This window comes from Miscanthus floridulus, chromosome 8, assembly GCF_019320115.1.
Source record: "Miscanthus floridulus cultivar M001 chromosome 8, ASM1932011v1, whole genome shotgun sequence".
NCBI lineage: Eukaryota > Viridiplantae > Streptophyta > Magnoliopsida > Poales > Poaceae > Miscanthus > Miscanthus floridulus.
This window is the reverse complement of record NC_089587.1, coordinates 70,225,522-70,242,508: the sequence shown is the minus strand read 5'-3', so window position 1 is coordinate 70,242,508 and position 16,987 is coordinate 70,225,522. Positions and strand designations below refer to the sequence as shown.

The following is a 16,987-nucleotide window of genomic DNA, read 5'->3' as shown; positions in this document are numbered from 1 at the left end:
TTAAAATTTATGAAAAAAGTAAAATATAAATAGATATATAATATTTTTGTCCTTATTTCCTATCAAAGTATGATAGTTTTTTCTTCTCCTGTTGCAACGCACGGGCCTGTTCGGCTGATCCACTTTTGGATGATTTCGGATGATTCAATAGTGTTCTGTGAGAGAGAATAAGCTGAAACAAACTAGTACAGCCGAACGGGCTAGATATTATTAATCATGATAAAAAAATGATTTGATATGATTAATATATCTTAGAAAAATTATATTATTTTTTTGCGGAATTAAATGAAAATAATTTTTATATCAAAATTATAGATCTCGACGAGATCTACAACTTTCTAGTTTTAAGTTTTTTTTTCATTTGAAGTCATTAAGATGCTTAAAAAATTTAATGACATATTTAGATTTAATGATATTTTTGTCTTTTCACATCTACAATTTGACGGCGTTAGAGCCCCAATTGACAGAAGTGACATGGAGGGCACGAAAAAGTTGAGCATTACTTTCTTTTATAATGACGTACAGTGAATTCCCCCTAGCAAGAAACCATGGCGTCCTTGTGCCGCTCCGCCGCCGCCGCCACGAGGTCAGCGGCTTTCCGGTCGAGACCCCCGATGGCGAGGCCGTTCCTGGCGGCGACGTCTCCTGTCGCGCCGCCACGCATCCGCAGGTCGCGCACAACGCCCCCCTGAATCCCCTGTCTATTCTCGCCATTTAGCTTGTTCTCGCTCCAAGTGACTCTGGAAGCCTGAACATTTGTGTGTGCTTTTGTTCATCCTTCCTGTCTCAGGCCCCTCGTAGCGGCGGCGCTGGCGAGTCTGGAGTCGCTCTTGCCGCTGCACAGCGCGGTGGCCGCCGCGCGGCTGCGGTCCTGCATCGCCACCGACTCCGCGTGCTGGAGCTGCCTCTCCCAAGGTGAACCACTGAACCCTTAGCGTCCTTCTCTTCTGTATTTTTGCAATTGGATGGGCAAATCCTCGTTGGTTAGTGGTATTTCTGTTGCTGGTTCTGTGATTCCCAATGCTGAAGTAGTCCTACACTCCTTTGTTCGCGGGAGAATTGAAATGTGTTGCATCTGTTGTCTGACATGTTCATGAGATGGGGTATTGCATTTCTGAATAGTTTTTGTAAATTTTATTCCTTCCATGTATCTAGGGATATAAAAGTTTAGGCATCACATGACTCTGGTCTCAGACGGTTGTATACGAAATCACTAGATTTAGTGAATCAGTATAATTTGCTTTTTTTAGCCTAGGAGAGCATCATGTTGCTTGTTGGCAGAATGGCAGTGATTAAATTAAAAGTTTAGAAGAACCTGTGCTCATCTATATGTGATTGTGTGCCTTGTTTACTCAAAGAGATAACAGCAACTTGTGTTTATCTGCTAGAGGGAATTGAAGAATGATATATATGGTGATGCCTATAGTGTCAAGGGCGTCAATCCCTAAGATAGCACGACCCCGACTACGTAGTTCGTAGCCGCGATCCGTCTTCTCCGGCGAGGTTTACCCCTCCGCCGCAGGCTTGATTGAGAGAGAGAGATAGGTTTAGATAATAATAATCTTCTCCCTTCTCATTGTTCACGGAATTACAGACTTAATAGCCAACCGGCCATCACACTAGGCAACAACCTTTTCTAAAATTAAGGAAACAGCACCTCCTATTCTTAAGGAAATAAAGCAGGGAAACTAATCTAATTTCCTTCCTAGCCACACGTGGTGGCTTCCTCCTGTGCCGATGCCGCTCTGGCTGCGCGTTCAGCTGCGTGCCTGATGTCCCGGGCTCGCCGGCGCCTGGTGTACGTCATGCCCCACATGACATCTCTCCCCCCCTCGAGGTTCAGCTCGTCCTCGAGCTGAAATGCCGGGAACCGAGCGAGGAATGGCTCGACGTCTTCCCATGTGGCCGACGCTGCGGACTGGCCCTTCCACTGCACCAGGACCTGACGAACGCCTCGAGCAAGGCGGTACCGAACAGCACGCTCGGGTTCTGGAGCGACGGCGCCGTAGTGGATTGGTGGCAGCACAGGTGGAATCGGCGGCGGTGGTCCGTTGAACTTCTTGAGGACGCCAACGTGAAAGACATCATGGAGACGGGCGTGGGGTGGTAGTTGAAGCCGCACCGCGACGTCGTTGATGATTTCCGTGACGCGGTAGGGGCCGTAGAACTTGGGCTTCAGCTTGCCCGTGACCGGCTGCTGCAGGGACGCTGGAGCTCGGTGTCGAAGTCGGAGGAGCGCCCAATCTCCCACATTGTAGGACACTTCTCGGTGGTGCTTGTCGTAGTGCCGCTTGTGAAGCGCCTGGGCCTGCTCAAGGCGATAGCGCACGTCCTCAAGAAACGCAGCTCTCTCCTCCATGCTCTTGGCGACGGCCGCCACACGAGTGTCGCCCGGCTCATATGACCGGATGGAGGGAGGATCACGACCGTAGACGACCCGGAACGGAGTGTCCTGGAGAGAGCTCTGGTAGGCGGTGTTGAAGACGAACTCCGCCCAAGGAAGCCAGCGGAGCCACTGTCGCGGCCGATCTCCTGTGAGGCACCTGAGGTACATGATGATGACCCTGTTCGCCGCCTCGGACTGCCCATCCGACTGAGGGTGGAAGGCAGTGGACATGTGCAGCTTCGTGCCCACCAATCGCATCAGCTCGCGCCAGAACGTGGACGTGAAGACCGGATCGCGGTCGGACACCATCGACTGCGGAACACCGTGCAGGCGGACGATGTCGGAGAAGAATGCCTGAGCGACGGACTCCGCCGAGTAGGGGTGCGCCAACGGTATGAAGTGGCAGTACTTGCTGAACCTGTCCACCACGGTGAGGATGACCGACTTGCCCTTGACGCGCGGTAGAGCTTCGACGAAGTCAAGGGCGATGTCCGTCCACACCCCTTGTGGCACCGGCAGGGGTAGCAGTAGCCCAGCTGGATGCAAATGCTCCGACTTGTACCTCTGGCAAGTGGCGCAAGCTCTCACAAAATCCTGCACAACCTGCTTCATGTTAGGGAAGTGGAAGTCGCGACGCAGCCGGTGGAGAGTGCGGTGAACGCCCTCGTGGCCCTCCTCGTGCACCGTGGCCACGATCTCCTGAACCAGGGGGGACGCCGGAGGTATGTAGAGGCGGCCGCCAAACTGAACCATGGCATCGACCACAGTCCATGGGTCCCGGCGTGTTCCAGCTTGCACATCGGCCTGAAGCGTGACGAGGGCCGGGTCGGTAAGCTGGGCGTGACGGAGACGCGTGATGAAGTCGAAGCGGGGGACCCGAGAGCGCCAATATGGTCCCGGGCTCCTCCGTGTCGCGGCGTGACAGGGCGTCGGCCACCGCGTTGGCAGCTCCCGGCTTATATTCCACCGAGAAATCGAACCCCAAGAGCTTGCCCACCCAATGGTGTTGAGGGATCGTTGCCAGCCGCTGATCAAGCAAGTACTTGAGGCTGTAGTGATCCGTCTTGACGACGAAGCGGCGGCCCCACAAGTATGGCCTCCAATGGCGGACGGCGTGGACGAGGCCGATGAGCTCACGCTCGTAGGCCGCGAGAGCGCGGTGGCGGGGCGCGACCGGCCTGCTGAAGAATGCGATCGGGTGCCCCTCCTGGATCAAGACCGCACCGAAACCGTACGTGGAGGCGTCGCACTCGACGATGAACGGCTTGGTGAAGTCAGGCATGGCGAGGATCGGCGCCGAAGTGACCGCGGACTTGAGGGCGTCGAAAGCCGCGGCCGCCTCCGGAGACCAGAAGAATCCGTCCTTCTTGAGTAGCGCCGTCAGGGGGGCGGCGACCGTGCCGTAGTTGTGGACGAATTTGCGGTAGTAGCCCGCCAAGCCGAGGAAGCCCCGCACTGCTCGAGCAGACCGCGGCGTCGGCCAGTCATGAATGGCCTGCACCTTGGCCGGGTCCATGGCGACGCCTGCCTCCGAAATGATGTGGCCGAGGTAGGAGACGGAGGCGGCGCCGAATGCGCACTTAGCACGCTTGACGAAGAGTTGGTGCCGTCGTAGCTCGGAGAGGACGACGCGGGTGTGGCGCAGGTGATCCGCCCACGTCGAGCTGTAGATTAGGATGTCATCAAAGAAGACAAGAACGAACCGGCGAAGGAACGGTCGCAGCACGTCGTTCATCAGAGCCTGGAAGGTTGCCGGGGTGTTGCATAAGCCGAACGGCATCACCAGGAACTCGTAGAGACCATCATGGGTGCGGAAGGCGGTCTTGTGGATGTCTGCCCGACGCATCCGCACCTGGTGGTACCCGGAGCGCAGGTCCAGCTTGGTGAAGTAGCGCGCCCCGTGAAGCTCGTCCAGGAGCTCGTCGACGACTGGGATGGGGAAGGCGACCTTGACGGTGAGAGCGTTGAGTGCTCTGTAGTCGACGCAGAACCGCCAGGAGCCGTCCGCCTTCTTGACGAGGAGAACCGGCGACGAAAATGCCGAGTCGCTGCGCCGGACGATGCCCTGCGCCATCATGGCGGCGCACTGCCTCTCCAATTCGTCCTTGTGGGCTGCGGGGTACCGGTAGGGTCGCACGGCGACCGGTGCGGCGTCTGGCTTGAGGACGATGGCGTGGTCGAGGGCGCGCTGTGGTGGGAGCCCGGCCGGCTCGGCGAAGACGTCGTCGAACGTGGAGAGCAGGTCGTCGAGGAGGGAGCCCGTCGTGGCGACGGAATGGGCGCGCGCACCGAACGGGGACTCCACCCCATGCCAGCAGACGTCCCGCCCGTGGAGCGTGAAGGACATGGTCCGTGCGGGGACATCCCAAGTGATGCGCTCCAGTGGCGCCATCCATTACGTACCGAGGACCATGTCGTACCCGGCGAGCGGCATGACGTAGAGGTCGACGCTGAAGTCCAAGCCGTCGATGGAGATGGCCGTGCGCCGGAGGACACCCGGGCAGGCGACTTTCTCGCCGTTGGCCACCGTGGCGGTCAGTCGCGGTCGGGGCTGGATGGGGAGCCCTGTGCGGAGAGCAGCTTCCTCCCCGATGAAGTTGTGCGACGACCCCGTGTCAACCAGAGCCACGAGGGAGGCGGCGCCCACCACCACGCGCAACAGGAGCGCGGCGTTGGTCGGAACACCAGCGACGGCGTGGAGGGAGAACGTGGGCGCCTCCACGTCCTGCGGCGCCTCGCTGTGCTCGCCCTCATCGTCCTCCTCGACGCTGTCCACAAAGAACAAGCGCTTGCATACCTTGTTGTGCCCGCGACTGTATTTCTCATCACAATTAAAACACAGTCCGAGGCGGCGGCGTTCCTCTTGCTCGGTCTGGTTGAGGCGGCGGACGGGACGGCCTTCGACGGACGCCGTGGGCACCGGTGCTCTGGCCGGCAGGGGCGGGATTGGATGCGCTCCCGGCGTGGGTAGGACGCCTCGAGGTGGCCCCTTGGGCGGTGCAGGGCCGGCAGTGTACTGCCCCATAAGCTCGAATTGCCGAGCGAGGCTCATGGCAGCCACAAGGGTCTGCGGGTTCTGCATCTGGACTTGAAGGCTGAGCGGAGGCAAGAGTCCTCCCGTGAAAAGTTGCACCCGCTGGGCTTCCTCGACGCGGCCGGCGCGGGGCAGCAACGCCTGGAACCGATCTTGGTAGTCCTCCACCGTCCCCGTGCGACGGCAGGCCGCCAGCTCGAAGAAGGGTGCCGCGCGGAGAGGGGGGCCGTAGCGCAGATTGAGAAGTTCCTTGAAACGCGGCCAGGTCGGTGTACCTTCGTCCTCTTGGACCTGCATGTACCAGAGCTGCGCCCCCTCTTGAAGATTGTACGACGCCATCCACACGCGCTCCTCCGCCATGATGCGCTGCTGCAAGAAGAAGGATTCGCATTTGTTGATGAAGATGAGCGGATCAGTCTTGCCGTCGTAGCGCGGGAACTCGGGACGCCAGTGTTTAGGCGGCCGGTCTTGATGGTGCTCGCCGGCGCCTGGTCGCCCTCCTAAGGCCGAGGAACCGGTGGTGGTGAGATCGTGAATCGCCTTGGCGTTGGCAGCGATGGACTGCTGCATGGTCTCCGTGGACTTCTGCAGCATCTCCATGTTCTTGGTGAGCGCCTCGATGGACGCCTTCAGCTCGTCCCCCATGACGCCGGTGGAACAGGAGGCGACGGACGACGGGGAAGATAACGCGGGGGCGGTGGTTGGATGTGTTGAGGTGGTGGCGGCTGGTGGTGGTTCGGCAGCGGATGAAGAAGAGGATCGGTGTGACCGTGATACCAGGTTGTCAAGGGCGTCAATCCCTAAGATAGCACGACCCCGACTACGTAGTTCGTAGCCGCGATCCGTCTTCTCCGGCGAGGTTTACCCCTCCGCCGCAGGCTTGATTGAGAGAGAGAGATAGGTTTAGATAATAATAATCTTCTCCCTTCTCATTGTTCACGGAATTACAGACTTAATAGCCAACCGGCCATCACACTAGGCAACAACCTTTTCTAAAATTAAGGAAACAGCACCTCCTATTCTTAAGGAAATAAGCAGGGAAACTAATCTAATTTCCTTCCTAGCCACACGTGGTGGCTTCCTCCTGTGCCGATGCCGCTCTGGCTGCGCGTTCAGCTGCGCGCCTGATGTCCCGGGCTCGCCGGCGCCTGGTGTACGTCATGCCCCACATGACATATAGCAATTATCTTATTGTATTAATTGTTTTTCTCTTTATAAGACATTTTTTGCCTAAAATTCTGTGCATATTCTAAAATGCTTAAGGCTGCACCGCTTCATTTGTACTTTTGGTAGTGCATTCCTGTGTTGATATAGACTATTTAGGTTGGACAATTGATGTAGGGACTTCTGTAGAAAACAATATTGTTTCAATCACGTACCAAGTAGTTGTTATCTTGTATTGTCAACAAACCAACACCATTCTAATTACTGTTTTGCTATCACCCTGATAGGTTTGAGTTGACCAAGCGCATCTGACCATGTCTAGGGACAAAATGCTAAAGAGAATGGCTCATGCGCTACTGCATCATGATTTAATGTTTCAATGTCTTTGAGTTATTATGTAAGGATTAGCTGACAGTGTTTAAATCTGATTCCATCATTCGATGGAGTAACAGAGATGTGTTCCAGATCCTTAAAATTTTTGGTGATTATTTATTGGTTATCTTTGTTGCAATCTGGCCACTATGTCACTGAATTCTTATGTGGAATGTTCTTAACTGTGCTATCAGTACCAAATCTATTGTCAAATAAATATGACATAAACTGCATTTTTGAAGAACTGATGCACATGAGAACTTTGTATGATCCTTACAATTTCCAAAGGAGGGGTGTACTTTAGATCAGATATTGTCATTTCTGTTGAGTTTTCTTTTGACGTCTTGAATCCAAATTCCTGTATTTCTGCCCACCATATGAATGTGCTTATTACGTTCTGCCCTGCTGTATTCTTAAGATGAGGCATTTAACAAACAGTGACTTCCCGTTTGTGCTTGATTTTTGCCAACCGTACCAGTGTGCTTATATTTTCAAACATTTGACACTAAAGTATCCTTAGCTAGTTTCTGATTATGACCAAGGCTCCTCAACTTGTGCATTTTCTGATTGTGCTTTCTTCTTTTGTTTGCAAACAATATAATAGATTTTGCTCTACCTCGGTAATGAAGGCTGAAGAAGACGACCAGTTCAAACAACATCGTCAAGTTCCAATCCATCTCCTTAAATTTGATGCACCGAAGTTCCAAAAGTACTTGGCTGCCATCAGTTCTAAAGGACGTTAGTGCTTTTGGTGTGATGATGGTTCTAGGCATGGTTCATGTAGATTTAAATATTTTGATCTTGGTGCTTACCACAAACCTTCTAGATATCTTAGGCATAACACACAAACTATTGGTTATATATATGTCTCCTGCTCATGTTCACCATTTTAATATGCAACCAAATGCATTATGAAACAAGAAACAATCAGTTTGCATAGTCTCATGTACTCTTGAGCTATAAGTTGGGTTGTACAATGGACCAAACACATATGTGAGCTATGCCAGATGTTAGGCTAGGCGTAGGCTGGATTTTCAGGCTTGTGCCAACACAAGGAGGCAAGCAGTGGATGCAGCGCACAACGCTTGATATATTTTTTCTTCCATTGTTGTCGAAGAATAGACCACAGAACCGGCAGCGAGCTCTGCTCGAGGCGAGCATTTGCTCAAGGCGAGTCTCTGTTTCGATCTATCCCTTTTCCTTCCTTCTTTCTCCTTCAAACTACTGTCTCATGTTCTCAGAAGAATCTAGAGTGTTCTAGAAACTCGATTTGTGCTGCTGTATTATGATTTGTGAGGGAGACGAGCTTCGGCTCGACTGGCCAGGAGGTGAGGCTTAAGGCCTCTGCCTGCCGACCGGAGTTCAAGGCCCGTTGTGGGTAGAATTTCCGGTACCCACAAAAAAAAATCCCCTTGTCTGTCTCGACTTTCCCAAAGCACAGGCAACGGACCGGCCCACTCACAGGGTAACGGGCCCCTGTGTAAGGGCGGGACACGGTGTTCGGGGGTTTTCTCGGCCTGCGTGAGAAGGTCTTCTTCCTTAAGCACAAAGTTGCGGGGGCTGTCTGCCCACCGTAGGCCGAGTTTTTTTTTTTATTATGATTTGTGAGTTGATTCGATCTGGGTTCGTGACACATAGCTAGTGTTGATGCTTGGTAACAAAGGCGAATCTATTAGAGCTGCTGGGTGTTATTTATAGAAGGAATGGGATTTGTTGACTGCACCACACGCGATGATCATATATATATTCAGACTACCAGAGTTAACTGTGCAGTGCGTCATAGGAAAAATGACGCTGCAACGGTTAAAAAATTCGGACCAGAATTCGTGAACTTCGGTGTTTTCGGCCATGACTGATTTTGGTCACAAATACCAGCATTTTCTGGTACCGAATAAGATTTGCCTCAATAAAAATATACTAGTCAGCATTTAGCTTGCAGTGCAAAACTTTCACCAACACCTCGTCGAAGAATCAAATGTCTTATCGTTCTTTTTTTTCTTGATATTTGAGCACCAAAAATATTTTTTTAATTTCCTTGGACTGAAATTTGGGACCGGAAATTTGAAAACCTGGTTACAATAAACAAATCGGCAATAGCCATACAGAAAATCAGAAATAGCAGACATTATTACAACAATCAGGAGAGAGAGAAAATAGTCTACTGAATCATGTTTCTTCTTTTTCTTCGTTCTCCTCCTAGGAATAACCACAAAGGATGCTCCTGACTTGGGTGATTTGGTCAGAAGAAAGCTTACTGCATGTTGGCATGGCCAGGACATCCCTCGCTACCTTAGCCAACATTGGGTACTTTCTGCTCTTCTTGCACCACCATTTCAGGATATCAAAATTTCTTTTCATTGACACGAGCCTAGCGTTCAGGTAATGATTCACCTCAGTCCGGGCGTCTGGCCAGCGGTGCGCATCAGATGCTGCTTGTTGAGATGGATGAGCGTTGTCAACGTCCATTGCGCAGGCGAGGTGATCTTCAGTATATGCGGTGCACAGCTCCCTAAGATCTTCTTGTGCCTTGGAGTGATAAGAATCATAATCCTTGCCGAACAGGTCCTCGAAAAGCCGCGTAGAGTACCTGGCTTTGTACCTGGGGTCAAGTAAATGTGGTACAGACCAGATTCCGTATGATTTTTTAACCTGTGGTATAGACCAGATTCTGCATGATTTTTTAACCGCTTCGTCTAGAAGTTCTCCTGCCTCTTGAATAACAGAGACGCAGTTGTTGCCTTTAAAAACATCTGCTACATGTTGGTCATAGCAAAACCAACCAAGTTGCTTGTGAAGATCTTCAACTCTTCCTCTAGCAGCATTCTGTTGAGATCACAAAACATTCCCCACTTCAAGCAACTCTCGAAGAATAAGATGTGAACTGGGATATGTCGAGTCACAAAGTTTTTGAATGGCTTCGTATATCATCCCCCAAACGTTGATCAATATATCTGTAAGCAAGCTATCTGTCGCAATTGGAGAATTACCTTTTGTGTGAAGGAATTTCAAAGAGCAATAGCATGAATACCAGTGCTCATCACAAGCCCAAAGTGAAGGAACTCTCACATTTTCAAACAGTTCTTCGTTACACTCCTTTAATTCTATGTCTATTGCTGTAGTGAAATTTGAATTAGGGTTGATGCTTCGCAGGAAGCTCCTAAAGAAGTCGTCCTCGACGAGCGAGACATCATATCCACGCAATGCGATCATCTGGTAGAGGTTTTGTCCTTGCTTTGTCCAAGTCAGTCTGCTCCTGTGGCTGTGCCGGTGGCGGTGAGGGTTGCTGCTGATGTTTTTTTTATTATAAAGAAAGCTTTTATTAGATTCTCAAAGCATTACATTATGTTGATACGGAGTACAAGGTCTTGAAAACACACTTCCGGTCGCGGTGAGGGCTGCTGCTATGGCGGCGAGGGTTGCTGCTGATGTTTTTTCATAAAGAAAGCTTTTATTAGATTCTGAAAGCATTACGTTAAGATGATACGGAGAAGGTCTTGAAAACATACTTCCGGTGGCAGTGAGGGCTGCAGCTGTGGCTGTGCCGGTGCCGGTGAGGGTTGCTGCTGTGACGGTGGCGGAGGAGGTGGCAACTGGGGCTGCTGCTGCTGTGACGGTCGCGACGGGGGCCTCGGACCCGGGCATACCTTGGTATGCTTTCTCAGGCTTGATGTTCCATGAGTTGCAATCAATGCCTTTTTGCAATCGTTGCACACTGCCTTGCCATCGTCACCTGTGACAGGGGTGAAGTGTTCCCACACCTCGGACGGCCGTTTCTTCCACCTGCCTCCCCGTCGTTGTGTTTGGTTTCTCTGCGCTTGGCTGCTCACCTCATCTGGCTCTGCCATTTGTGTCTGACGAACACAAGAGAGCAAATGTTGAAACGAATAGCGGAAGGCCAAGCTTGCTTTGCTGTATATATAGTATGAGATAGGCTGAGCAGTACCACTGGCAGATAAGCACTACACGAGATTTGCTAACAGCCGAAAACTAATGCTACTACTTCACTAGGATCGAAGAAATTCTCAGCATGCATTTGATGATCAAAGGAGTGCAGAGAACCGATTTATGTCAACGTCAATGGAAAAACAAAGAGAGAGACAAACAGAAGAACGTAGTACTAGTACCAAACGTGTCGGATCGAGCCAACCTTTTCAGTCAAGGGGAAAAAGCATTGACAATTGCCGACGGGAAGACGCTGGCTTTTGAAAGGTGAGATCTCGCTGGAACAGATTTATGGCCTGTTTGGTTCCATGTTTTGAAATACAGTGGCACCAACATGGATCCACTTTGGTCTCGTTTAGATCCACCCAACTAACTATATATTAGTTGTATTAGCTACAAGAAACCAATTGATAAATAATTGTTAGTTGGGTGCTAGGTAACAAGACATTAGATGGATTATTAGATGAGCATCCGAAACCTTAATTAATTTTTAACAGCTAACTATTAGCTGGACGTAGGGTCAAACATGTCCTTAGTTGATCCGCTTTTTATACATATGACATATGATCAGATAATTGGTTCATAAAGCAAGAGTGATAAATTGATTTGGTACCAAAGCCTCTTGGTGTTTGATAGACAGTATTTTGGGTAATACTTAATGCATTGAACGGTGATAGACGGTGTTTACATATAGGCTATGAGGGAGCTAAGTATAGCAGGTCTCATGCCGAGAGTTACTCTCTAACACCGCTCTCCAACACTCTCCCACACTCGAAACTAGGAGCACCGCGTACATTGAGACTAGACCTAAACTCTATGAAGACCGATGTCGGCAAACCTTTGGTGAAGACATCGGCGTACTGTGACGTAGTGGGAACATGCAGGACGCGGACCTCACCGAGGGCGACTCGCTCTCTGACGAAGTGTAGGTCAATCTCAACATGCTTTGTTCACTGATGCTGGACTGGGTTACTGGAGAGGTAGACTGCACTGACATTATCACAATAGACCATAGTGGCGCGGCGAAGAGGATGATGGAGCTCCTGCAGAAGTTGGCGCAACCAGCAGGCTTCGGCAACACCATTCGCCACGGCTCTATACTCCGCCTCTGCACTGGACCTTGACACAGTGGGCTGACGCTTGGATGACCAGGAGATGAGATTGTCCTCGAGGAACACGGCATAACCAGAGGTGGACTTGCGCGTGTCAGGACATCCCGCCCAATCAGCATCCGTGTAGACAATAAGATCAGCCGGTGAGGTCCGGTGAAGGTGAAGACCGAGGTCCAAAGTACCCTGAAGATAGCGAAGAATCCGCTTCATAGCACCAAGATGAGGCTCCCGAGGATCATGCATATACAAGCAGACCTGCTGAACAGCGTAGGCGATATCCGGACGGGTGAAGGTGAGGTACTGTAAGGCGCCGGCGATGCTGCGGTAGAAGGTGGGGTCGGCCACGGCAACACCATCAGCAGACAGCTTGGCTTGAGTATCCACAGGAGTACTGCAAGGCTTACAGTTGAGCATACCAGCACGGTCCAGAATATCCAGCATATACTGACGCTGTGAGAGGAACAGACTGTCATGTTGGCGCTGAACACTGACTCCAAGGAAATGATGAAGAGGTCCCATATCCGTCATAGAGAATTCCCGGCGGAGAGCAGCAATGATCCGCTGAAGAAGACTCAAAGAGGAGGCCGTCAATATGATGTCATCAACATAGAGAAGCAAGATAGCCATATCGGAGCCATTACGATATATGAACATTGAAGTATCAAACTTTGCCTCAACAAAACCAAGAGAGATGAGGTAAGAGGCAAACCGATGGTACCAGGCGCGGGGAGCTTGCTTCAATCCATACAGGGACTTGTTCAGGCGGCATACAAGGTCAGGTCTAGAGGTGTCAGCAAAACCAGTCGGCTGTGCACAGTAGACAGTCTCATTCAAGGTGCCATGGAGGAATGCATTCTTCACATCGAGCTGGTGAATAGGCCATGAATGAGAGAGTGCCAGAGTGAGAACGGCCCGAACTGTTGCTGGCTTGACCACAGGACTGAAAGTTTCATCATAGTCAATGCCCGGACGCTGTGTGAAACCACGAAGGACCCATCGAGCCTTATAGCGGTCGAGAGAGCCGTCTGACTTGAATTTGTGACGAAAAATCCACTTGCCTGTAACAAGGTTGACACCAGGAGGCCGAGGAACTAGGGACCAAGTGTCATTTGCTTGTAGGGCATCAAACTCCTCCTGCATAGCCGCGCGCCACGCCGGATCCGCAAGTGTAGAGCGAACCGAAGATGGCACTGGAGATAGCGTACCCGCCTGAAGATTCAGGCGATCAACAGGCTGCCGTATGCCGTCCTTGCCACGTGTGCGCATACCATGCGCATTGGTGACAGGAATAATCGTCTAGGGCACCGTAGCGGTGGTGCGGCCGAAGGGACGGCCGGCGCCGCTAGCAACGACCTAGGACGGGGCGTCCGCAGGGGCAGCAGTGCCAGCCGGCCCGGTAGAAGGTGCGCTGTCAGGGGCAGCCGTGGCCGGCGTGCGAGAGGGCGCTGCCGAGGCACCAACCGGTGGGGGGCTGTGTGCCGGCGCGCCACTGCTGCCGCCGGGGCTGCCAGGGGCGGCATCTATGCCGCCAGGAAGGCGTGAACCTGCATACACAGCTCTTGACCCATAGGGAAAAGAGGAATCATCAGCGCTGTCCAAAAAATCAAGTGTGGTGGGATCCTGGGGCGAGGTGGACATATCGGCGATGGGAAACACCGCTTCATCGAAGACGACATGTCTGGAGATGATAATGCGGTTAGAATGGAGGTCAAGACACCGATAGCCCTTGTGATCGGAGGAGTACCCCAGGAAGACACACATGGAGGAGCGTGGTGAGAGCTTATGTGGAGCTGTGGATGACAGGTTAGGATAGCAAGCACAGCCAAAAACACGAAGGTGAGTGTAAGAGGGCTGCGTGCCATGGAGGGCGAGGTAGGGTGTTCGTCCGTCTAGGGTTTTTGTGGGGTGGCGGTTAAGGAGGTAGGTGGCAGTGTGGAGTGAGTCCGCCCAATAAACCGGGGGTAGACTGGCCTGAAATAGGAGTGAGCACACAATGTTGTTAATGGTGCATAGAATGCGCTCAGCCCGCCCATTCTGCTGGGAGGTGTATGGGCACGAAAGGCGAAGAACGACCCCGTGAGTGAGGAAGAACGTGCGGGCCGAGGAATGGTCGAATTCACGGCCATTGTCGCACTGAACTGCCTTGATGGAGGAGTCGAACTACGTGCGCACATACGAGAAGAAATTAGTGAGAGTAGTAAAAGTGTCGGATTTGAGGCGTAAAGGAAAAGTCTAGCTGAAGTGAGTGCAATCATCAAGAATGACAAGATAATATTTATAGTCAGAAACACTAACAACTGGAGATGTCCAAAGATCGCAGTGTATTAAATCAAAGGGGCGAGGTGCACGGGAATTTGACATGCTAAAAGGAAGACGCACATGGCGGCCTAGCTGACAGGCATGGCAAATATGAGTGTCATCGCGCTTATTACATGAAATAGCATGTGAACTAATGAGCTTGGACAAGGCCTCATGACCGACATGACCGAGACGGCGATGCCATAGGGTGGTGGAGCCGGCGGTAGCAGTGAGGGCGGTGGTGCTGGTGGATGCTGGCGAGAAGAATGGGTAGAGATCTCCCGTGCTATTGCACCTGGCGATCACGCTCCATGTCTGGAGGTCCTTCACAGAAAGGCCGAAAGGATCAAACTCGATGGAATAGTTGTTATCAGTGGTAAACCGATGAACGGAAATTAAATTCTTAATAATGCTAGGGGAAACTAGAACATTAGAAAGAATTAAAGGACGTCGCGGTGTGATAAAAGAGTGAGATCCTACGGAGGTAACGGGAAGCGTAGCTCCATTACCGACAATGATAGATGAAGGACTTGATGACAAGGGAGGGTGAGAGGAGGAAATTATACCAGCATTGTTGACCATGTGGGCGCCAGCACCAGAGTCAACATACCAATCGCCCGGGCCAGGCGGTGTCAGCATCATGGTGCTGAAGTTGCTGGCAAGTGACGACGTGTCGAAGGACCCGCCGTGCATCGGGCTCCATGGCTGCTGCTGCTGTGGTGGAGGCGCCGGCTGCCCATAGCCGAAGCCTGGAGGAGGGCCGAGCTGGGAGGGAGCCCCGTATCCGGTCCCGTACCTGTACGGTGCCTGGAAGTGGGGCTGCTACTACGGCTGGGGCACCATCGTGAGGGCCTGCTGTGGCGGGCGATAGTGACCGCCATATCCGCCGCCGGGTTGTGGGGGGTTCGGCCAGAACTGAACCGTGCCTCCCCACGTGTTGTAGAGGAACGGGGGCGGACACTGGCCACCAGATGGCGAACCGCCGGGCTGCTGGGGCTGCTGCTGCTGCCGGCCACCGCGGCCACGCCGGTGCTGGCGGTTGCCCTAGCCATCGCCAGGGTTTCCGTGACCACCGGGGTTGCCGCCTTGGCCAGGCGCGCCACCAGCCGGGCTGCGGCCACAGGGAGGGCCACGACCGCCGGACCCAAAGTCGGTGAGGAGGGCCAGCGGTGGCGGAGCTGGCGGGTTGGTGGAGCCGGCGACGTCATCGAGGTCGATCTCCTCCAGAAGAAGTAGCGTGCGGGCCTCGGCGAAGGTAGGGAACGGTTGGCACAGCTTGATGTTGGTCACCATGGGGCGAAACTTGTCGCTGAGGCCCCGCAGCAGCGTGAGGACAAGGGTCCGGTCGCCTACCGGATCACCGAAGTCCTTGAGGTTGGCCGCCATGGCCTCCAGCTTGCGGCAAAAGTCCGTGATGGAGGACGCGCCTTGTTTCACGGTGCGGAACTCGGCGGACAGTAGCAGCGCGCGCGACTCGCGTTGGCCGAGGAATTCGTCCTCGAGATGGAGCCAGGCGGTGCGGGCGTTGGGGTTCTTCAGCATGGTGGACTGCTGGAGATCGGCGTTGATCGTGCCGTAGATCCACATGAGTACGGTGCAGTCCATTTGCAGCCAGGCCGGCCGATCGGCGTTCACCACATCGGTGAGAACGTGATCGGTGAGGATGTACTTGCCCAGGACGACAAGGAAGAGGGAGCGCCAGCGATTGTAGTTGTTCGCGGCGCGATCCAAGACGACCGGGACGAGGACCTTGATGTTGTTGACGGCGATGGCGGCGCTGTGGGAGTCGGCGTGCTTCGCCTCGAACTCGTCGAGGGCCTTGGCGCGTTCGGCGGCGACCTGACGGAGACGGGCAGCCTCGGTCTCGCGCTCGCGCTCCTCGCGCGCCTCGCGGGCCTGGCGCTTGGCCTCGGTTTCTGCCATGGGCGATGTAGAGGTAGGGACTGGGCTGGGACACGGGAACCGGCGGGATCAGGCGCGTCGGGGGCGAGCCGGCGGGATCAGGTGCGTCGGGGACGGGCGCTGGTCGCGTCGCGACGTCCGTCGGGATTAGGCGCGGACCGAGGCGTCGAGGACGAAGTCGCGACGTCGGGCCGGGAAGCCGGCGAGGGGACCTCTGCGACGGCGGGGTACAGGTGCGTCGCGCAGGCGCTAGAGGCGCGCGCGTTCACGGGGACGGCCGGCGGTGGCGGCGCAGCACTAGTTTTGCGGAAGCTAGGTTACGGGATCGTAATCTCTCGTGATACCATGATAGACAGTATTTTGGGTAATACTTAATGCATTGAACGGTGATACGGTGTTTACATATAGGCTATGGTGATAGACAGTATTTTGGGTAATACTTAATGCATTGAACGGTGATAGACGGTGTTTACATATAGGCTATGAGGGAGCTAAGTATAGCAGGCCTCATGCCGAGAGTTACTCTCTAACACCGCTCTTCAACAGTGTTAATACTATACTTTTTTTTAAGAACACTAGGCGGGAGCGGGAGGAGGGAGGAGACAAAATGTCAAATGAAACAAAACTATCCAGGCTAACAGACTATGAAAAATAACGTAGCCTCAGGGGATGATTGGGAAACTTACAAGGCGACGAAACACCTAGCATGCAGCTGCAGACGCGGAGGCGGAGCTCCGGATAACAAAGCAGATCTCAGCGAGGCGCGTCGTCTGGTCT

General features: G+C 53.0%; 3 protein-coding genes across 4 annotated transcripts; 1 reads left to right on the top strand and 2 right to left on the bottom strand.

Moving 5' to 3' along the window:
* Window positions 1-545: 545 nt before the first annotated feature.
* Window positions 546-7,923, top strand: LOC136472470 (protein NONRESPONDING TO OXYLIPINS 2, mitochondrial-like). 2 transcript variants are annotated; one of them, XM_066470170.1, is made up of 3 exons: window positions 546-670; window positions 791-915; window positions 7,561-7,923. In XM_066470170.1, exons 1-3 carry the CDS (start codon window positions 549-551, stop codon window positions 7,578-7,580), a joined length of 267 nt encoding a protein of 88 aa, XP_066326267.1. In that variant the 5' UTR covers window positions 546-548; the 3' UTR covers window positions 7,581-7,923. The 2 variants fall into 2 exon arrangements, with proteins under 2 accessions (XP_066326267.1, XP_066326268.1); XM_066470171.1 differs by lacking the exon at window positions 7,561-7,923 and adding an exon at window positions 6,872-7,095.
* Window positions 7,924-11,848: 3,925 nt separating this feature from the next.
* Window positions 11,849-15,001, bottom strand: LOC136469324 (uncharacterized mitochondrial protein AtMg00810-like). The gene is made up of 3 exons (XM_066467558.1): window positions 14,875-15,001; window positions 13,472-13,554; window positions 11,849-12,877 (listed from the first exon to the last, which is right to left on the bottom strand). The coding sequence occupies exons 1-3, from the start codon at window positions 14,999-15,001 to the stop codon at window positions 11,849-11,851; spliced, it is 1,239 nt and encodes a 412-aa protein (XP_066323655.1).
* A 351-nt stretch (window positions 15,002-15,352) lies between these two features.
* LOC136469323 (uncharacterized) lies at window positions 15,353-16,231 on the bottom strand. The gene has a single exon (XM_066467557.1). It carries the CDS (start codon window positions 16,229-16,231, stop codon window positions 15,353-15,355), a length of 879 nt encoding a protein of 292 aa, XP_066323654.1.
* Window positions 16,232-16,987: the final 756 nt, after the last annotated feature.